This window comes from Helicoverpa armigera, chromosome 5 (assembly GCF_030705265.1).
Source record: "Helicoverpa armigera isolate CAAS_96S chromosome 5, ASM3070526v1, whole genome shotgun sequence".
NCBI classification, from domain to species: domain Eukaryota; kingdom Metazoa; phylum Arthropoda; class Insecta; order Lepidoptera; family Noctuidae; genus Helicoverpa; species Helicoverpa armigera.
In genome coordinates, this window is record NC_087124.1 from 13634339 (window position 1) to 13655330 (window position 20992).

Sequence of the window (20992 nt, forward strand, 5' to 3'; positions counted from 1 at the left end):
CTGACCTGATGATGGAGACCAGAGAGGGTCGAGGGAACTCGACAACTGAATATGTAAACTACCTCGTGTTTGGGCTTAAATTATTTGTATTGACAAGACCTTTGCAACAGTGAAGGTTTGGAGCTGACCTGATGATGGAGACCAGAGAAAGTCGAGGGAACTCGACAACTGAATATGTAAACTACCTCGTGTTTGAGCTTAAATTATTCGTATTGACAAGACCTATGCAACAGTGAAGGTTGAGAGCTGACCTGATGATGGAGACCAGAGAAAGTCGAGGGAACTCGACAACTGAATATGTAAAATACCTCGTTTGGACTTATATTCTTTGTATTGATGAGAACTTCCCACTTGTATGGATAGTGACAACTATTCGTATCACTGAAAAGCTTTAAATAAATAACCTTTTTACAAAAAAATTAAACCGACTTCCCAAAACACTAAAAAGCAAAAAAAGACTAATTTTAGGTGCATCGGCCTAGAAGTCGGTGGCAAAATTAACTGAGGGACATCCATTAGACACCGACCTCTAGGCTTTTCAATTTGCAAAATATGATTTTTGTTAATTTATATAATTTTCATCTATAGTCGATAAGGTAAGAAAATTAATTAAAATTTTCTAGAATTTTTCTCTAGAGTCGATAAGGCAGGACTCGATGTTAATTTTTATTTTCAATAATTATCTTTAGCCGTTTTCTCTAATATTGACAATTTTTTGTATACTAAAAAGAATTTTAATTCTACAAAACAAATAATAGTTTTAAAACAAACTAAAAAGTAGAAAATAAATAATAGTTTAAAAAAACTAAAAAACACGCTTTTTATAGAAAAACTAACTAAAAAATATAAAATAAATTTTAATGAATTTAAATTAAGAAAACAGTGTTAAAAATTTCAATGAATATAAATTAATAATAGAATACAAAAAATATTTAAAAAAGTGTGCTTTTAAGATATTATCGAAATGAAAATCATTGTACTCATATCTGTCAATAAAATATTTATAACTATTGACACCATGCACCCCACGCTTTTTTTTAAATATATTTTTTTTGTATTCACTCTATTATTAATTTATATTCATTGAAATTTTTAACACTGTTTTCTTAATTTAAATTCATTAAAATTTATTTTATATTTTTTAGTTCGTTTTTCTATAAAAAGCGTGTTTTTTAGTTTTTTTAAACTATTATTTTTACGCCCTTGTTGCAACTTTTCTAGTAGGTGCATTGTTAAAGGTGCATTGGTAAATGGTTAATATAAATAATGCACAAACAACAATTTCAATGGCGTTGTTTCGGTTGAGAGACATTTCGTCCATTGTCCTGTCTCATTATTGCTGGTAACCTTACAATCATTCAACATGTATGATAGATGTCCAGTGATTCTTCTTATATTACATGGAAGATGTTGGTAAACTTTTAAGAAATATATAACTAATTCTCAAAAAGACGCAGACTCATAATGAGAAATTAAATTATTAGTATTCGGCGTCGCTCTGAATAATGCATAACGAGTATAAGCTGCTGAAGGCAGATCGATAGAATTAAGTAGCAGCCACCTGGTGCATTCCCGCCCTGCATTCACTGACCTACTAATGAGCTCTAATGGCCACTTCTGCAAACTAGCTCGTAATGCGATTAACTTCGATACCGAACACTATTTACTTCTTCGCTTTTAGTAAGACAATTGTTATAACGTTACTTCTTAATGACTGCCAGTAAAAAAAACAAGTTTTTTAACTAATTCTTCAACAAAAAAGACACGTTATTTCAGAGGATTTAGAGACACAAATGGTTACAAAACAGTAATTAACGTGGTTCTGGTGAACAATAGCAACCTCGTGAATATCCAAGGACAAGGAAGTCGCGCTTAGGACTAAGATGTTCCAGCTAGATACATTTGCTTAGCGTTCTTACTAATATCGTCGGTCGAATCCTACTACTCACTACAATGAAGACTTCCAACACCTAAAAACCCTGCTGTTTTGGTGCTTTTTCTTAGTTCAAAGAACGTTTAAGTCTCATCTACGTTACTAACGTTACTCTCATTTCTGAGTGAGCAGTGAATGGATAATGCCTTTCAGTACGTGTACCTATCTGTACTCTCTACATACTATGTATAAAATGAGATTTTAAAAACCTGTTCCTGTTATTTATTTTTGTTTTGAATAAAAGGTACTAGCTTCTGCCCGTAGTTTGACCCGTGTCCCGGATGGTGACAAACATGTCCTTCTCCTAGGTCTAACTATCTTCCGAATTTTCAGCTTAAACGGTTCAGCCATTCTTGAGTCATAAAATGTGTAAGTAACACCACTTTTTTTATACATATACCTATATAGATTTTGGTATTGTGTTTTTGTTGCTGACGTAAACGAGGGAAACGTCAGAGGCTAATTAATGCTTATAGCAATTAATTCCTCCATTATCCGATTTGATTCTGAATCGTCAATGAATACCTACCTATCGTAATATCAGCACTATGGGGGGTAGCCTCGGGGGAGCCGTTACTAGTTCTCATACGATTAGCACATCGCTTGCCTTCCGCCATTAACGGTATGTTCGCAGGTATCAAGTCATTCGCACAGCTCGGGACGACACAGCTCGGACACGACAGGATTGTGCACCTTCCAACAGCCTTCACCTCGTTTTAGTAAAACGTCGGTGTAAACACGTCGGAAACAATAAGAAAGTGTTGTGTGCGCACTTTCCAGTCACAAGTAAGCATCAGCACATTGAGGGGGCATACGGCACACGACGCGAACAATGGCCGTGTGAGCTGCTTTCATTGAGCGAGAGGCCGCCCAAACTGGCGCGTTTCTCTTGTCTACTGTTCTACCCGCTCGTTTGTGACGAAGTTCTTATGTTAACAAATATGATTTACCTACTTAAAGTAATTATATTGTATGATGTCACTAGATTTTAGAGGGTACAATGGCGTTGATATGTCCATGTGGAAAAAACCCAGAATTAAATAAATTAATTAAATATATGTATATGGGTATATGATTTACATAGGTACTTAAAGTTAAGTAAATCCTAAACCTACATAGGTATACAACAAACGGATAACTAGCGTCTGAATGGGGCAGAAAAGCAAGCTCAGGTAAGAGGGGCAGAAAACGCGAGCGGAGCAAGCGCAACTTTTTGGCTATTTTGGAGGACAGTGTAATGACTGATGCGAATTCGCATCGCATCGTGTTTTGTGTGGGCGCCCATGAAGACCCACAGTCTTTTATATAATTTATATTATAATAACTAGACTTTTATCCGCCATGTGTGAATGTCCAATCTTGCGCCTTTATCAGAGAGGGATTTATGGTCTCAGGCTCAACGCCATGTAGGCGCTTCTTTCACAACCCATCATCACTAGAAAACTACACAATAGTTTTAATTAACCATTCTTGTTAAACGTTGCAAACCTGTACTTATTTGATTTCATTAACCACATGCTCAATGTTAAAAAATGTTAAATTATAAGAGGGATATTGGTGACCAAAACCACTGTCAGAAGTTAAACCAAATAGGTATTTGAATGAAGCTGCATAAATAAATGCTTCATTGTAAAAGTACTGGAGTTCTGTTGAAATGATGTGCTACATGTAGTCTACATCCAGTTATGTCATTATATCAACTATATAAGGCATTATTTCAGTCTAAACTATTAAGAGGGATTTGTAACTTAAATAGAGCATTGTATGAGATTTTATATATTACAAACTTGTACACATTTGAAATAAAAATATTTGGCTTTGACATCACAAGCAACATTGTGTACACTTGTGCCTTCAACCATTAACCATTCTTTTATTTCTTCTGTTTATCTACTTAGTTATAGTTATCATATTATCTACTTAGTAAATATGATAGTGGCATCATTTTAAACATATTGTTTTAAAACAAAAAAGGTTTTCTTTATGTGAACATAACAATAAATTATATGTTGTACTGATACACATAGTTATTTGTATTCTATTCCATAGCAATAAGTACTTACTAGAAGTAATTACCTAATAAATTAGTCCTGAGTTCAGATCATTTGTAAAAATAAAATTGATTATCATCATTGCAATAAACTCTACAATCCAAACCCTATAATATTGTAACACCATGGCTACTGATGTATGCACATTTACAAAAGAAGCTAATTTTTGTAAATTGTCTGTTTGAATAAATCTTAATCTTTTCTATTGCCATATTAGGTTTAAATTCTCAAACATTATAAAATCTTAATGTTTTCATTTTCAGCATAAAAGTAGGTTATCATTGCAAACATTAATCAACACTATTCATAATTTGAATGATATCCTGCTAATAAATGCTTATTGCTGATAAATATGTATAATAGAATGAATGATAATAATTGCACAGTCCCCCACATTGCACTTGCTCCACTCTGACATGGCAATTGTTAGACTATGCAGTACAATCAGGTCAGTGTGTGAGTTATGCAGTCATGTAGTGTTTCAGTGAAGGCTAACTGTATGTAACACCATGCCTGCAGGTTATGACAAGGCAACAGATAAAGCCATAGTATTCCATTCAATAGCAGAAACAATATTGTGTGAATGTTTCAAATAACACACTGAATCATCAACAATAAGTTGTGCATTTTATGTGTCCATGGCTGGGGACATTTTGATGACAAACAGGTTTGAGGTCCCCTCAGTGTCCAATTAAAACAAACTTCTTTTTTAAATATTAAGTATGGCAAACAATGTCTACAAATGAATTTAAAAGTGGCAGCCTTCCCTCTCCAGCCCAACCATGAAGGTTAAATTAACTCAAATAATTTCACTCACACTGCCTAACAATTATCATTTTCATCTTGTTATTAAATTCAAAATATAAATAAGTTATGAAGTAATAATGTGAATATGTACCCAGGCATGGAAACTTTCAAATTTTAATAACACGTATTATCCAAAAACGTTTTTCACCTTCCTTATTTCATTCATCAAACATATTTAATTTTTATGTTATCGCCACTTAATTTAACTAAGTACGTTGTAGATCGACTTTAAAACAGCGACATGCAAAATATTCGTAAGCGCTAGTGAAGAGATGCCACCACCGACCTGCTAGTTGTGCAGCTCCGCGACGCCTCCAAACAACGTCCACCTTCATGTTCAAATAACAAAACACAATAACTATTCACCTACATTCAAATTATTATTTTAATAACTAATTCATAATTCACTACTTAAAAACAACTCAGGGGTAATTAAATTACACAAAATCATACAATGAAATGTAAGCTTTTGATGTTCACGAAAATAAAAACATAAAAAGAAACATCACCACGCAACATTACTCATGGACTGACAGCACTGACATCGGCAGACTATTTGACACTGACAGATAACGGGTAGGAGAGAGTAGAGGGGGCAGGGGGCACAGATTATTATTATATGGCATTATTTTTAATTGTAAAACATACACAAATGATCAAGTGCTATTGTTTTTACTTGCAATATAAAAGATTAAAATAAATAACTTCAGTTATAATTGTTTTGTAAAAATTCGAATTTCTGCGAACGTTTTTAGGGTTTCTTAGTGAACTAGGAACTCATAGTTTCAACATTTACGGCGATTTGGTTTGACCCTAACAACCGATGTGCTCCGTCCTTTTGTTTTTTTTTTGAAAGGGTATTTTTTTTAGTTTAGCCGGTTTAGCCTGGATTTGTTGACACTGTCAACGTGTCATAATTAGGTGTGTGGATACCATAGATATAATAACACTAAACAAGATTGCGCACGCTCAAAATATATATTTACGAAAATGAACTCTATTCTAACGCAATAAGGTACTAAATTGGTTGCATAATACACAGAGGCAAATCCCAGCCGAGCGGGATAGTTCGAACGGAGGCTGTTTGTCTCTTTCTAACACCTTGCCAGCATAAAAAAATGTTGTGATCAAAAGTTTTGTCTTCCCAAAAAACAATTGAATCACTTCTATTTTTATCTTATTTTAACAATTGTAAGTCAACAAATTAATAAAAATCGCATTAATTTATTCGTATTTATTATTAAAACATAAACAACATAAATTTTTATTTTGCTTTTTTTTATTTTCTAGCGGTAACCCTGAACATTCTTGGCGCGTAATCAGCATTTAAAATTTTGTTTATATTTTTTTGTATTAAATCAATTTAAACTGTTAAAATGGTGAAAAAGTGTTGCGTTTCTACTTGCAAAAGTGAATCCTATGGTGGTTGCAATATATCGTTCCACAGGTTAGCTAATAATAACATTTTCGTAAACCAAACAACTAGGGTGCCCATGAATTCTTGTAACGAGTCAAAATATCGGTGATGGATTTTAAAACTGTTGTACTAGAGTCTGGCCAACGAAAGCTGACCACGAATTAATTTGTAAACTTTTAATATGGCAATTTTTTAGAACTGTCAAAATTGTCCCATTGACGTTTCATAAAAAGTCAGTTTGTTATTTTATTTCATCTTCTTTTCATTGGTTTTGTATAAAATAATGCCGAAAACAATCAAAAGTTCGACGAGAAAGCTTCTATTTACTATGATTGACAAATATAAAGACGTACAAAGTGATTTCAATCAGAAATTTGCAGAGAAAATACGACGACTGGATTCAGTCATTTCACTTTTAGGTTAGTATTTTGAATTTCCATTGAAACATCTTGATACTTTTGACTTATTTGCAAAAAACGCAATAGTTTTCACGGCGTATCTACTTTTCAGATAATATTAACGAGGACAACGACTACGAGGAAACAAAACTTACAATTGCGGAAACAGTAAAGAAATTGAAAACTCTCGAAAATAATGAAATGTTTGCGAGTGAAACACAGTACTTAGAAAAATATCCATCAAATAAACGTTTTGTAATAACTTTTTTTTTAATTCATCCCTGTGGACTTCAATGCATGCAGAAGTTAAAAAATGGCTATGCTATGGCATTTTTTAATAATGTTATTATAGTCGTAATGTTCTGATATGAAACACTGATATAAATATCGCTTATTAGTTTAGAATAATAATAAGTATCAACTCCGTTTAAGTAGCGTATAGCCGGGGTTGCCAGCTCTTGATTTTTTAAAATTGCCGCCTTTTTTCTTGGACAGCTTTCGTTGGCCAGACTCTATTGTTATAGCTTCCCAAAAAATGAAGAAAGGCGACATAAATGGCTCAGCAGTCTATATATGAAGTAGAAATACAAAAAAAAAACAGTCTTCACTTCGAATCTTCCTGCTTTTATACTGCTAATTTCCGCTAATTATTAAAAGCCTTTATTAGTATCTTAAGGTCACAAACTGCGTAAGTTAAAACTTCAATACTAATCTGTGTTTAACACGTTCGCGTGAGCAATCTCATTTTTAAATGTTGGTACTGTGGCGCACCTTTTTCGCACACAAAATTAAACCAAGTCTTAAGACGTCCCGCCGTTATACGTAGTCTTATAATCTGTGTTATGTGGCGCAACGTTATTTCACGTCCGACGTCTATAAACGTTGTCGCCACCACATAGGTCTGACATGGTCCGTCAAAATAAATATGACAATCTAGAGGCCGTCGTACGACGTTGGGCCTTTTCATACTTATGTATATCAATACGACGTTGTAAGACGTTGCTTACGCGAACGTGTTAATAATCTTAGCAAATTCGGATTTGTCTCACATAGCTTAATCTCATAGTCACCCTATTAGAAAGGGACAGACAGCCTCCGTACTAACTGTTTCACTCGGCTCGTTTTTTGGGTTTATATGCGCAGTCCTGTTTACTAATATTATGTCTATGGTGGATACCTAACAACATCGAGGTACAAGTTTTGAGTTTACCTCCATGGGGCAGACACTAATTTTAGTACATTGTATAATACATTTAAAAATAAACGTCGAGACGTACCCTAATATGAATCCTGATGTTGAAATAAAACTACTTTAACGGATTTTATCGCGGTTATATTTATATTATTTTATCCCGACGTTTCGGATCCTTTACAGAATCCATAGTCACGGGCAGACTAAGGCTCTAGACAGACGGACTGCATTTCAACTGTTTTCATTAGGTACTAATACATTTTCTTGATTATTATTGACAATCCGATTCACGCAAAACGAGCTCACTGTAACAAAGGTAAAAGCAAAAGGAAAATTCACGTAAAAGTAGTTTTATTTCAATATCTAATATTCGCATAAGTATCAGAAATCTATATGAATCTTGATGCTTAAAATGTATATACTATATTAATTTGTTTGTTGTAAAAGTTCACGGATTATGGTGGCCCATCGACAAATGTTAATTATTTTATGATAGGTGTTAGAAAATAATCAAGACGTAAAAAAAATTCAGACAAATGTTTGTTTCTAGATGGTTTCTAGTTAAATGACTATGTACGTATTTCATTAAGTCAGTTAAACCATAGTTTAACACAGTTAAATTAAGGAGGGAAGAAGTCATGATCTCACAAAACAGTGCGTTTAGCGTATAATATGACGCAGAAAATAGTTTTCTGTTTGACATGCAGTGAGTGACAGTACAAAAGTAAATTGTTGCTTCATAAGACACAAGTTTTTATTAAACAATTTATGGAAGATTTATAATGCTGTTTGAGGCGATCCAGATGGTTAATCGGTTTTCCGAAGAAATCATTTAGTTGGTAAATGTCGTTAGTCATGTACTACATATTGGCTGTAAGTACTACGTGGTTATGATTCTTTTGTAGTGGTGGATTTGCTTGAGTTAATTTACGTATGTGAATATTTCTGGATAGATGTACAATCACTAATTCCCTAGACGTCATATTACTTTAATATAACCGTGTATTTTCTGTACATTGTTATTTTTTTAGGTGGCGTAAACATTGGGCTACTTATGCAAATGTTGAACGGATCGAACGATACGAATAATTCTGTGACAACATCCAACAAAGATACTATGAGCGCTGGAAGTGTGACGTTGGACCGTGAGCTGGCGAGCACGCGGCGCCTGCTGTGGGGGGAGCACGTGAAGGAGGATGTGTTCAGGCGCTGGGCGCAGGGCTTCCAGTTCAGTCCGGACGAGCCCAGTGCCCTCGTCCAGCAGGAAGGCGGTCCGTGTGCGGCTATTGCACCTGTACAAGGCTTTCTGCTCAAAATTCTTTTATCAGAGACACCTGGACACAGTTTTCAAGACTTAACATCAGAGAAGTGCAATTCTCTACTTGTTAGGGCTGTGTGTACAATATTAAGCCAGTGTCTAGCTCCTAAGTACAATGTTGCAGTGTACCGAAAGAATGAATCAGACGCTGAGACCAGCGGTGGCAATGACCACAGTGTGGAAGAACAATCCAATTCGGTGCAAGAAACCTTAGAACAGTTCCATCGAAGGATTGAAGTACATCCTTTTCAAACATTATCTGAGGTGGAAGCATTCTACACAAGGAACATTCGGATATTGAAGGACAAGTATGGTGTATTACTTCTGTTGTATAGTGTTATTCTCAGCAAGGGGGTTGGCGTTGTGGAGGCAGAGCTGGCCGAGTTATCAGACCCGCTCATACATTCGACATATGGATATGGCTCACAGGGACTTATTAACTTAATGCTCACAGGACGGGCTGTAGCACACGTGTGGGACCATGACCAAGTTGTGGGGGGCCTTCGGCTGCGGGGCATTGAGAGACAAAATGATATTGGATTCCTTACAATAATGGAGCATATGCAATATTGCACAGTTGGTTCTTTCTATAAAAATCCTAAACATCCTGTGTGGGTGTTAGCCTCTGATACACATCTTACAGTGTTATTTTCTCTTGAACGACGACTAGCTGCACCTGAGACAGTTGGTGAGTCAGCTGAACGAATTTTTCGTTCATTTGATCCGGAGGGCAACAACTTTATTCCTTCTGCTGCACTACAAGATGTGTTATGTGCTGCTGACTTGGTTAGTGAACCTGAGTATGTAGAGTTAATGAGGCGGAAATTGGATTCCGAAAATTTGGGTATTATCCTATTGAGTGCATTCATGGATGAGTTCTTCCCAGGATGTGAGCGTGGTGCACCTGACACATTCACATTGCACCATTACAACGGGCTGCTGCGCAGTAACCCTGGCGCGCGCGTCATGTACCGCACCGGCCGCGCCGCGCTGCTGGAGTGCCCCATGCGCGCCGCCAGCACGGACGCCATGCTCACGTGTCTGCAGACTAAGTGGCCCAGCATCGACGTGGTGTGGGATGATGGACAGTCGCCGTCACTTAATTAGCCCTGGCTGCTCCCTTCCGATCACCCCTTGCTTTGAACTTGTACTGTGACACAGTGAGGAATGCGTCGAAACTACTGTTAGATATGTTTAAATAATGTCGCTGAAAAATTCCATTACTTTATGTATTAACTTATGTATAAAAAATTGTATTGGATGGATTGCGTTGAGGCTTCGCAAAGATGAATCCTCGCACTGGTAAAGGCAGCTATTTTGCATAAATTTGGCGTGATTGAGCTAGTAGTATCGCGTCAGTGTGCTCTGTGCTCTGTCTGCAAGATGACACTTAGTAATAATCAGTACAATGTTGTGAGAATAGCTTCAAGCTACCTTTGTAAATGAGTGATCTGATAAATTAAGCAATAAGCTTTATGCAAGTGTATAATATGATAGTATGTAAAATATAGTTTTACAGTGCTCTATTTTTGTGTTAAAAAATTGATCATAATTTTAGATTGGGGATTGAAATACAAATCTATTTTCGTATTTAGATTAGCCACAACGAAATTTCCTCTAGGTCATGATATAATTATCTACACATGATGAGTGATGCCAACCAATGGTTTAGTTAAGCTCATTGTGCACTTTATTGACATTGCAGTAATGTTTGATCACAACAAGTCACTCACGACTATTCAATAGAATTTGTACTTGCACTGGTCTTCTTAGCTTGTATATTTTGCAGTACAAACTCTGGTATTCAGCATGTTGGTTTTCTTGTTAATAGACCTATTATTGTTCCAGTATTGTCTCAAGCACCATCTAGCTGCAAGCATATAACAGAAATAAAACGCTGATCCTAGTCCTTGTCACAAGCACACAAATTCTGACTATTACATTATAATAATTCGAAAAGCTTGTACTAACTGATCTTATTACATATTTTAATATCAGAACAAGTGATAAAAATGTAGCCACCCCTGTTTGGTGTCACTGTGATGTTTGAGTAGTTTGTGTTGCTGTACTTGCAGCTAGCGCTTGCACACAGCATGTCTTCGTTGTTGCTACACTCTTGTACATACCTATACACTACTTTGATAAGTACTAAGTATGGAAGCAAGCTTATGTTGGTTATAAATACTATAACTTAATTTATGTAAACCAACTAATAGGGTATATTATATGTTATAATGATGTTACATGGGACTCTTCTAGGAAGTATCCCAACAATTTAATTGGTTATTTACTTAAATTACATACATTTTGTAAACTTTCTCTTTAATTTATATTGTGACCTCAATTTATTTAACAAAAACTATTGCTTTAGTGAAAAACAATTACCCAAATATTTATAATATAATAGCCATGTTAATTCTCTTTGGAACAAATCCATTATGGGGCTTTACCATGACAACACAAAACTCATCCCAAATACCATGATTGTATTGAAACTACCCGCTTTTGGATATATGAGGTAGTGATTTATCATTGTGTATTGTCAGATTCATGTAAAATAGCTGTACACATTAGTGTCGAATTATAAAGAGTATATTGAAAGATATTTTCAGTTACTTAGTCATAAATAGTGTAACATGCTTTTTTAATTACAATATGCTGGTTTTATTTTTTAGGGTTCCATAATAATTCATTTATAATTTTATTATAGGCTATATTCCGACTCGCCCCCAACTTACGAAACATACTTTACTACCTATAGCAGCAATTTTCCCATACCCAGATAAAATATATAATTAGTCTATTGATATATCTCGGATAATGCAGAAATACTAATAGAGAAATGATTTTTCAAATCGTTTATTTCGGATCCTTTAAATGGTTTTGCAATGGTAAAAACAGACAAAAAAAATCCTTATTATTACATTAGTAGGTATAGAACAAATAATAATTTTATCAGTGTGAAGTACTAACTTGGGGGTTTTTGGGACGCAAAGGAGTGGGTAGGATAACTTTGTATGAAACTTGAGGCGAACCTAAGATTATTGTAAATCAACCTCAGATTATTACCAATACCAATAGATGCAAGAATCAACAACTCTAGTGCCATCCTAGTTACGCAAAAACAAGCTCGTATAAGAAGAAACAAGGCAAAGTTTTCATGCTTTTTATCAACCTGCGTGCTGGTACCTCATCTCAAAGCTCGAAGTCGCTCAACGAGCTATGGAGAGGTCTATCCTCGGAGTCGGGGTTTCTCTACGTGATCGAGTCCGAAATGAGGAGATCCGTAGACGAACTAAAGTCACCGATATAGCCCACCGGATTAGCAAGTTGAAGTGGCAATGGGCAGGCCATATTACTCGCAGAGCGGATGGCCGATGGGATCGAAGTGCTTGAGTGGAGACCACGGATTTCCACCAACAAGGTGGACAGACGACCTTATAAAGGTCGCCGGAAGACGCCGGATGCAGGTCGCCTCCAACAGGTATCTGTAGAGATCTAAGGGGGAGGCCTATGTTCAGCAGTGGACGTCCTCTATGGCTGAGATGACGATGATGATGATGAAAGGCCCCTTTTTTTTTTTCGACGTTAAAAATCATCAAATGACCCCTCCCGCTGTGGGTTAGCAGCGGTGAGGGAGTGTCAGACTCTTACTGACTAAAAACCGTCGTGTTCCGTCATAGGCCTTTTATGTACCAGGGCCGCGGTATCTCTTTCGAACAACCCCCAGCCCCGGCAGGCCTTGGCCCTACTGGGCCCCGCTGGGGTTGCTGACATCCCTTTGAGGAGCGCGTGGAACAACGCGCGCCGTCGACACGGGTCTGTCGTCTAAGTAGACAGAGGGACGATGAGCCACCCGAACTCACCGCCCACAGACCCACGCCTACGGTGGCCGGGAGTCATCTCGCGACACCCGGCGCCCATGGTGTCTACCTGGTCCAGCGCGGCGGCCGGGATGAGAGGTGCGAACTCTCTGGCGTTCCGTCTCCTCCTTCTCGAGCATGACCGCTTCGCAGAAGGAGGCGACGGCATCCCATTCCCTCTCGCCCCGGACCATGGCCTGAACCAGGGCCAGACGCGAGAGATCGCCGCCGCCCAAAGCCTCGACGAGGACCCGGCGGTGCCCCTCCCATGCGGGGCACACCTGGACTGTGTGGTCCACCGTGTCCTCGGGGCTGTCCGCACAATGGTGACACCCGGGCGCCTCCTCACGACCGATGCGGTGCAGGTACCTCCCGAAACAACCGTGTCCGGTGAGGACCTGCGTCATGCGGTACGTGAGGGCGCCGTGACTCCTCCCGAGCCACTCCTCAAAGAGGGGACTTACCGCCACGATGGTGGCGTGCCCTATGAAAGGCCCCTTGAGACTCTTCTTCTGTGTAGCCTTTTCCCAACTTTGTTGGATTCGGTCGGCTTCTAATCTAATCGGATGCAACTGAGTACCTACCAGTGTTTATCGTGCCCATTGACATCCAAACAAATAATTTGTCCGCTTATGTTATCTGTTGACCTTATTGACTTGACGTATTGTGACAGGTAGCAGCCATACTCATTGATGTTTATCCATTTGTTTATCGCAGATACACACACGTGACACAACGTTTTCTCTCGTATTTTACCTACATTGTTTAATAAAATATTACTCTAGTCCAAAATGTTTCAAAACTTACAGCCGCAGTCGCATCTCTCTCTGCCAGTGTAAATCCAGGCAAACTAGAATTAAGTACAAATTACATTTTCATTTTTATATTGAAATATAAAAACGTAAAATACGCGATAAAACTATTTGTAGTTTTGACGAAAAATGTTCACTGCCGCCGTTCAGCAGTACTTTAGTTTTTGTAACATTTTAGTATTTTACCTATTGGCACATCTGCACTGAATCCTTTTTTTGGTCTATGATTTTAAGGTGGTGAGTCGTGCAAATAAATTATTTATTCTTAATAATTAATTATATTGAAATTTTGAACTATCATTTAAAATTATATAAATTAGATTACTGCTGAATGGTTAGTAAGGTCCATATTTACATTGTATTCGAGTTGTCAAATTCGTTGTGAGTTGAGTTGTTTACTTACACACAACGATTTATTCATAAATACTAGATAGTACTAGATTAACAGCTACCAACAGTCATCATGGCAAGAGATGAAATCCATTTTAAGAAATATGCAACTGACTACGATCCCATCATAATCGGATCTATTGATGGTGAGTGACAAGTTCATGTATGATACTTTATGATATATTCAAACGCGTCGTGCTAGCATATCGTCAGATCGTCAATAGTCACATAAAATAAAGTGTAAAGTAACTTGGATATACAAATAAAAACGGAGTTTCCTCGCAGTACCTATCGATCTCAGTGGCGTGCACTTGGAGAGGCCTATGTCCAGCAGTGGACTGCGATAGGCTGATGATGATGATGATGATGATTGCTACCTATCGTCATCATAAAGTCAGTTGTAACTGTGGCTGACGCTCTTTTTTGCATCTTGATGCAGTACGGTTAGATTAATATTCTAGTAAATAAAGGCTGATGATGATAAAAACAACACTTAACATTTTTGTAAGAGAATATAATAAATAATCAACATCATCCTTTTTATTGCCCCACTGCTGGGCACAGGCCTCCTCTCACATGGTGACGGATTGAGCGTTTATCATCACACTTCCTCATACAGGTTGGTGATTTCAGACATGTTAGTTCAGATTTTATCAAGATGTTTTCTTTTACCTTTAATCAATCATTGGTGTCCAAGATATACATAGTTTAAAAAGTAAATGTTGCTCTATATACCAATAATAAGCTGTTTATTCTGCTTAGATAGACTCACTGCTCACAATGACTGCAGAATCAACATGTTGAATGTTGACAAGCTTGTGACCCAAATCAAGATATTTCAGTTCTTTTTCATTTCACTTTATTAATTATAGTATCTTATTGCTTAGGCACAGACACAGAGCCCCACGATCGGGCGATACTGCGTGCACTGCATTCCGAATATATCCCCAACAAGCTGGTGAAGGGAGACCCTGTCAATACCCTATTTATAGGAAGGCTGAACCCTAGAACTACTGAAGTGAGTGTGTGCTCTACATAAACATAATATTCTCCTCACTCCCTAGTGATACAAACACATCTATACTATATTATATGTAAGGAGGTGATGTACAATAAAATTGGGGAACAAATATAATGACCACCATAAAATGCTTTGATACCCTAAGTTTTGTAACCAGAAATATCTACTGAACACCAGAAAAATAAAGTCTAAAAATGTAATAGTACCAGCTATTTTAGTCACGACTTCACTTTAAATATGTATTCGACCACCAAATTTAGTAAATGATCACCAACTCTTGACGACCAAACTAATGTATTATTTTTGCCTAAATAAGTCACTGTGATTGCCATAAAATGTAGGCTTATTACCAAATAAAGTATTATGATGCCATATTAAGTTATGTGTCCGGCTTGCAATGCATGCGTTAGTGTCAGTATGACGAGTGACAGGGGAAAATGGAAGAAAATTACATATTGCGCCGACCCCAAGTAAAATTGAGAACAGGGCAGGAGAAAGAAGAAGAAGAATGTGTTTCTCAATACACTCCCTCGAAAACACACTCTTATCGCACTGTTTAAAGGCATGCAATAGACAATTTTCCACCCTAGTGCAGGAAAAGGGTCCCCATAATGTTATTACATTTATTGTATCAGGCTGAACTTATTTTTTTGGAGTCAGTTAACTTAAACAGGATAGCAAGATGTAAAAACTTTGATTATCATTTTATATTAAAACGCTGGTATAATTTTGATGATCATTTACTACTTTTGGTGATCATTTACTACTTTTGCTTAAATAGGATAGCAGAATTTAAAAACTTTGGTTGTAATCTTACTTTAAAATGGTGGTTTAATTTTGGTGATCGTTTACTATTTTTGGCTTACGCATGATTTATTTTGGAGTAATTTCACTTAAATAGGATAGCAAAGTGTTAAAACTTTGGTGATAGTTTTACATTAAAATGCGAGTTTCATTTTGGTGATCATTTACTATTTTTGTCTGCTATTTGTTACTATATCTGGTGATCAGTTAAACATAAGCCATAAAATTGTCCTTTATGTCGCACGGCTCAATAACTGCTCCAAACATCATCATCATCCTCCGAGCCTTTTTCCCAAACTATGTTGGGGTCGGCTTCCAGTCTAACCGGATTCAGCTGAGTACCAGTGCTTTACAAGAAGCGACTGCCTATCTGACCTCCTCAACCCAGTTACCCGGGTAACCCGATACCCCTTGGTTAGACTGGTGTCAGACTTACTGGCTTCTGACTACCCGTAACGACTGCCAAGGATGTTCAATGACAGCCGGGACCTACAGTTTAACGTGCCATCCGAAACACAGTCATTGGTGTCTAAGATATACTTAGAAAGTACATACAAACTTAGAAAAGTTGCATTGGTACTTGCCTGACCTGGGATCGAACCCGCGTCCTCACACTCGAGAGGTTGGTTCTTTGCCCACTAGGCCACCACGACTTAACTGCTCCAAACATTGCACTTAAAAAAATATTGTTTCCATTTTCTAATATAACATATTAATGTTTCTTCTACAGGAAACACTTAAATCTGAATTTGATAAATTTGGAAGGATAATTAATTGCCGTGTTGTGAGAGACATAGTCACGGGGAAGTCAAAGCAATATGCGTTCATAGAGTTTGAAAACTTGGGAAGTGTGGACCGGGCCCTCAAGGAGATGCAGAAGGAGTACATCGACGGTGCAGAGGTGATTGTGGAGCGTGAAGCAGAGCGCTGCCTGAGGGGCTGGCGGCCCCGGCGGCTTGGCGGGGGTTTCGGTGGCCGAAAGGAATCCGGACAACTTCGATTTGGTTGTCAAGATCGACCATTCCGAAAACCCATAATGGTTTGGCAAAAACGCGAGAAGGGGCCATCCAGATTATGATGAACTTCCTGATAGAACACTAGAACGTTGATTTATTGATTAGTCATGGCATTGGTAAAGTCCTCACTTTCCACTGTAGCTATTTAAAAGTTTATCGCTTTATAAAAGTGGTACTTAATAGAGCGAACTTCATTAAAACACAATTAATTGTGCACTTGGACATTGAAAAATGTATGTCGTTATCTAAATGGTCATGAATGTCAACTGTCGGTCACAAGTGTACAACATGAGCAGCCGCGACAAACAATGTGTTATGTGTGCTGTAAGGAGCTGAAGGGCTGGTGCAACTCATTCACGCGGGCTGAGGGACTCCTCTCTCTCCTAGAGGCTATTTTCCTTGTGGTATTTTTTAGCTTTTTCATATTTTTGATACTTCACTTTGTTGCCTGTCCCACATATCCGGAAGGTATTACTGAAGAACATCCGAAAATAACTGAGGCAACGACGAGCACCATCGTCGTAGTCACCACCGCTTCGTACCCACCCATCACCGGCGCGTTCACTGGCGCAGAGTCCAGCAGCAGCACCGGCAGCACCGGCAGCACCAGCACTCTGCCGCCAGACGTGGAGTGCACGTGGGAGGCGTCACGACAGACTTCTGCTGGCACGCATTACTATCTCACGACCGAGCCTCGTAGCTCGCGTCGCCAAACTGATACACCGTCCACAAGGTACGTGGAGGATGAGGACATCACGGCAGAGACATTAGACATATTCAACAGTACTCTGAAACCTCCTCACGACTATGACGATGACCAATTTGTAGAACCTGTAGATGGCGAGCCGGCCGACGACACCTACAAAAGTCAAGTCGTGGCTCTGGTCAAGTTAAAGCCTCTTGGGGACGTGACCTTCGGCTGTATTTTGACTAAAGTAACAAAATTTTGGACATTGACGGCGGCCAGCTGCATAGAGTCGATCGAGGAAGTGGACTCGCTGGACTCGTTCGTCATGATCGAGCAGTTCGGCGAGGCGGCGGCTTCGCGACCGCGCGGCGTGGCGGACGTGCGCGTGCACCCGCAGTTCCGCGCGGCCGGGCGGTCGCGCGAGCACGACCTGGCGGCGCTGCGGGCGCACCGCGCGCTGCGTGCTGGCGCCGCGCCGCGCCTGCCCGCGCTGCCCGACTACTTCCTCGTCGCTATCGGCGAGCGCTTCCACATTCTCGGCTACGGAGGGTTTAGGTAATCTACCATGACGACATCACAATACATAAGCTGCGGCGTTAATCATCTATCTTGGCGAGGAGCATGTTAATCCCTTGGGTGTGTTCTGCCTCGTTGGTCTAGCTGTCGCATAGCTCGGTCGTGCTGAAATCTCTTTCTGGTTCTTCTTCTTCTTTCGAGTCAATGACATGTCATATATTGAGACTACACTATGTCAGCCCAATATGCCGCCACAGCGAGAGCACGGCCGGATGTCTTTCTGGTTTAAGAAACTTTTACAAAGCAACCCGAAAGATGGTGGTCGGTACACCCGTACCCCGGAGAGCACGTCAATGTCGGTCCTGCGCCTGATCTCTCACACAGTTTTGTATAAGCGCCCAAAGGTGGTAGCACCGGTGCAGATAAAACATAACAGGGTGGACGCAGGAGCAGCGCGGGCGACAGGGCGGCGCGGCGGCTGCGGCAGGCGGCGGTGTTCGCGCTGGCGGGCGGCGCGTGCGGCGCGGCGGGCGCGCGGCACCTGGCGGGCGCGGGCGCGGCGCGGCACGGCGCGTGCGGCGCGGCGGCGCTGTGCGCGGGGCTGCGCTGGGCGCGCGGCGCGGGCTGCGGCTACTGCGCGGGCACGCCGCTGCTGCGCGCCGGCAAGCTGTTCGGCGTCATGAGCGACGCCGGCGGCTGCGGCGTCACCTGCGAGCCGCAGCTCTACGTCAACATGGCCACGCTGCGCGACTGGATCGACGCAGTTACTATCGATTAAAATATTTATTTTTTACTGCAACTAGAGTTTTATTTGCACCTAATTGGTGAATATGTACAGCTAAAGCCCGAAGCACGGCTACATCTAGTTCTAGCTAGCTAAAGCTAGGGGTAGGCGTAGGCTCCGCAAACCTTTGCGGAGTGGTTGGTGGACGTGGCGGTTGTTGCCGAGCCGTACTCTGTCCCTCGCAGCTGGCTGGGAGACGACAACGGCTTAGTTGCTTTGGTAGCACGGTCTTCCACGGATTCCCCCTCCCTCTCAATCTTAGAGAGGGGACCGGGATACGTGGCTGCCGCGTGGGGTGACATAGCCCTAATAGGGGTGTATTTCTCCCCAAACCGCCCTCTCACGGACTTCGAGAACTTTCTCGAAGTGCTCGCCAGGGTGGCAAGCGGAGTAGTGCAGCAACGGGTGTTGGTCTTAGGCGACTTTAACGCCAAGTCGGCAATATGGGGTAACCCAACCACCAATGCCCGAGGACGAGAGGTGGAAACCTGGTCCGTGTCATCCGGTCTGTCCCTCCTGAATAGGGGAACAGTTCACACCTGCGTGCGGCGGCAGGGGGGCTCCATCGTGGACCTCGCCTTTGCATCCCCTTCTTTGGCGGCCTGTGTAGTGGACTGGCGGGTGGAGCTGGTGGAGACGCTATCCGACCACCGATACGTGCGGTTCGATATTTCCACCCCGGGCTCCCAGGGGACCCAGGAGGGTCGGTCGCACTTCCCACGGTGGGCGCTCTCCCGCCTAGACCGGGAGGCCGCCTCGGAGGCGGCTTTCGTCCAGGACTGGCTGTCTCCTCCTGTAATAGCCCGGGATGTGGACGCCACAGCGGTCCAGTTAAGGGTCTCCCTGACCGAGGTGTGCAACTCTAGCATGCCTCGGTCTCATCGTCCGCCTCCTAGACGCGCCGTTTATTGGTGGTCGGAGGAGTTGGGGGATCTTCGGGCCGCTTGTGTGGCGGCCAGGCGGGCCTACACAAGAAGTCGGCGGCGGCGCCTTCGCGACCTCGACAACGAGGACCGCCTCTATGCAACCTACATAGAGGCCAAGTCGACGCTGACGGCGCAAATGGGCACAGCCCAGGATCGCGCAAGGGCGGAGATGCTTGAGGGCTTGGACGTTGATCCCTTTGGGAGGCCCTACAAAGCGGCACGCAATAAACTGCGCCCGTACGGTCCCCCAGTTGCCGAGACCCTCGAGCCGTCGTTGCTGGATGGGGTGGTCCAGTCCCTGTTTCCGCGCAGGGACAACTTCACTCCACCAGTGATGAGCGCCTCGCAGGGTACGGCTCCATCGGCCGAGGAGGTCCCGCCGGTTACGGAGGACGAGGTAGAGAAGGCAGTTTTCTGCCTGAGGGGGAAAAAGACGGCCCCAGGTCCGGACGGCGTCCCCGCAAAGGTGGTGGCCATCGCCACCTCCCAGATGGGAGAAAGGTTTCGGGACCTATTCAGTGCGTGCCTGACGTGTGAGAGGTTCCCAAAGCCATGGAAGGAGGGCCAATTGTGCCTTCTTCGGAAGGAAGGGCGGCCGGTGGACTCCCCATCGGCATACCGACCCATCGTTTTACTGGATGAGGTCGGTAAAATGTTCGAGAGGATCCTCGCTGCCCGTATCACCAGACATCTGGGCACAATCGGCCCGGATCTAGCGGACGCTCAGTTCGGTTTTCGAGCTGAGCGTTCGACAGTTGATGCCCTGTCCCGACTCAAGGGCCAGGTGAGGGAGGCAATGGATGCGGGAGATGGACTGCTGGCGGTGTCATTCGACATAGCCAATGCCTTCAATTCAATTCCCCACTCCACCATACTGGAGGCCCTTCGCTTTCATGGGGTGCCTCCATATTTGCGGGGACTATTGGCGGACTACCTGAGGGACCGTACAATCCTCCTTGTGGACAAGTCGGGCCAGCTCCGACGTTACGCCGTCGAGTCCGGTGTCCCACAGGGTTCAGTTCTAGGGCCACTTCTGTGGAACATCGGATTCGACTG

The 20992-nt window shown here is 41.3% G+C and overlaps 4 protein-coding genes across 7 annotated transcripts in view; 3 read left to right on the plus strand and 1 right to left on the minus strand.

Moving 5' to 3' along the window:
- Crb (crumbs) overlaps positions 1-5345 on the minus strand; it is a 59401-nt gene extending 54056 nt beyond the window's left edge. For both annotated transcript variants that reach the window (XM_049842781.2, XM_064034796.1), the window contains exon 1: positions 5078-5345. In XM_049842781.2, coding sequence (XP_049698738.2) covers positions 5078-5126 — 49 coding nt within the window. In that variant the 5' untranslated portion in view covers positions 5127-5345. The remainder of the gene's footprint in view (positions 1-5077) is intronic.
- A 3198-nt stretch (positions 5346-8543) lies between these two features.
- On the plus strand, positions 8544-11770 carry LOC110383101 (ubiquitin carboxyl-terminal hydrolase MINDY-3 homolog). Of its 3 annotated transcripts, none has more exons than XM_021343830.3 (2): positions 8544-8671; positions 8830-11770. In XM_021343830.3, the coding sequence occupies exon 2, from the start codon at positions 8853-8855 to the stop codon at positions 10221-10223; it is 1371 nt and encodes a 456-aa protein (XP_021199505.1). In that variant the 5' UTR covers positions 8544-8671; positions 8830-8852; the 3' UTR covers positions 10224-11770. The 3 variants fall into 3 exon arrangements, with proteins under 3 accessions (XP_021199505.1, XP_021199506.1, XP_049698764.1); XM_021343831.3 differs by having other exon boundaries at positions 8547-8637; XM_049842807.2 differs by lacking the exon at positions 8544-8671 and adding an exon at positions 8711-8729.
- A 1940-nt stretch (positions 11771-13710) lies between these two features.
- LOC110383102 (U11/U12 small nuclear ribonucleoprotein 35 kDa protein) lies at positions 13711-17415 on the plus strand. The gene is made up of 3 exons (XM_021343832.3): positions 13711-14327; positions 15069-15199; positions 16737-17415. The coding sequence occupies exons 1-3, from the start codon at positions 14255-14257 to the stop codon at positions 17082-17084; spliced, it is 552 nt and encodes a 183-aa protein (XP_021199507.1). The 5' UTR covers positions 13711-14254; the 3' UTR covers positions 17085-17415.
- Positions 17331-19025, plus strand: LOC110383099 (uncharacterized). Its single transcript, XM_049842808.2, has 2 exons — positions 17331-18265; positions 18674-19025. Exons 1-2 carry the CDS (start codon positions 17331-17333, stop codon positions 19002-19004), a joined length of 1266 nt encoding a protein of 421 aa, XP_049698765.2. The 3' UTR covers positions 19005-19025.
- The last annotated feature ends 1967 nt before the right edge of the window (positions 19026-20992 follow it).

Excerpts from the sequence above, each read along its gene's own strand:
- LOC110383101 (XM_021343830.3), top strand. The coding sequence starts at position 8,853 with ATGCAAATGTTGAACGGATCGAACGATACGAATAATTCTGTGACAACA.
- LOC110383102 (XM_021343832.3), top strand. The coding sequence starts at position 14,255 with ATGGCAAGAGATGAAATCCATTTTAAGAAATATGCAACTGACTACGAT. Across the intron at positions 14,328-15,068 it reads CATAATCGGATCTATTGATG|GCACAGACACAGAGCCCCAC; the intron begins GTGAGTGACAAG and ends CTTATTGCTTAG. Across the intron at positions 15,200-16,736 it reads TGAACCCTAGAACTACTGAA|GAAACACTTAAATCTGAATT; the intron begins GTGAGTGTGTGC and ends TTTCTTCTACAG.
- LOC110383099 (XM_049842808.2), top strand. The coding sequence starts at position 17,331 with ATGTGTTATGTGTGCTGTAAGGAGCTGAAGGGCTGGTGCAACTCATTC. Across the intron at positions 18,266-18,673 it reads CTCGGCTACGGAGGGTTTAG|GAGCAGCGCGGGCGACAGGG; the intron begins GTAATCTACCAT and ends GGGTGGACGCAG.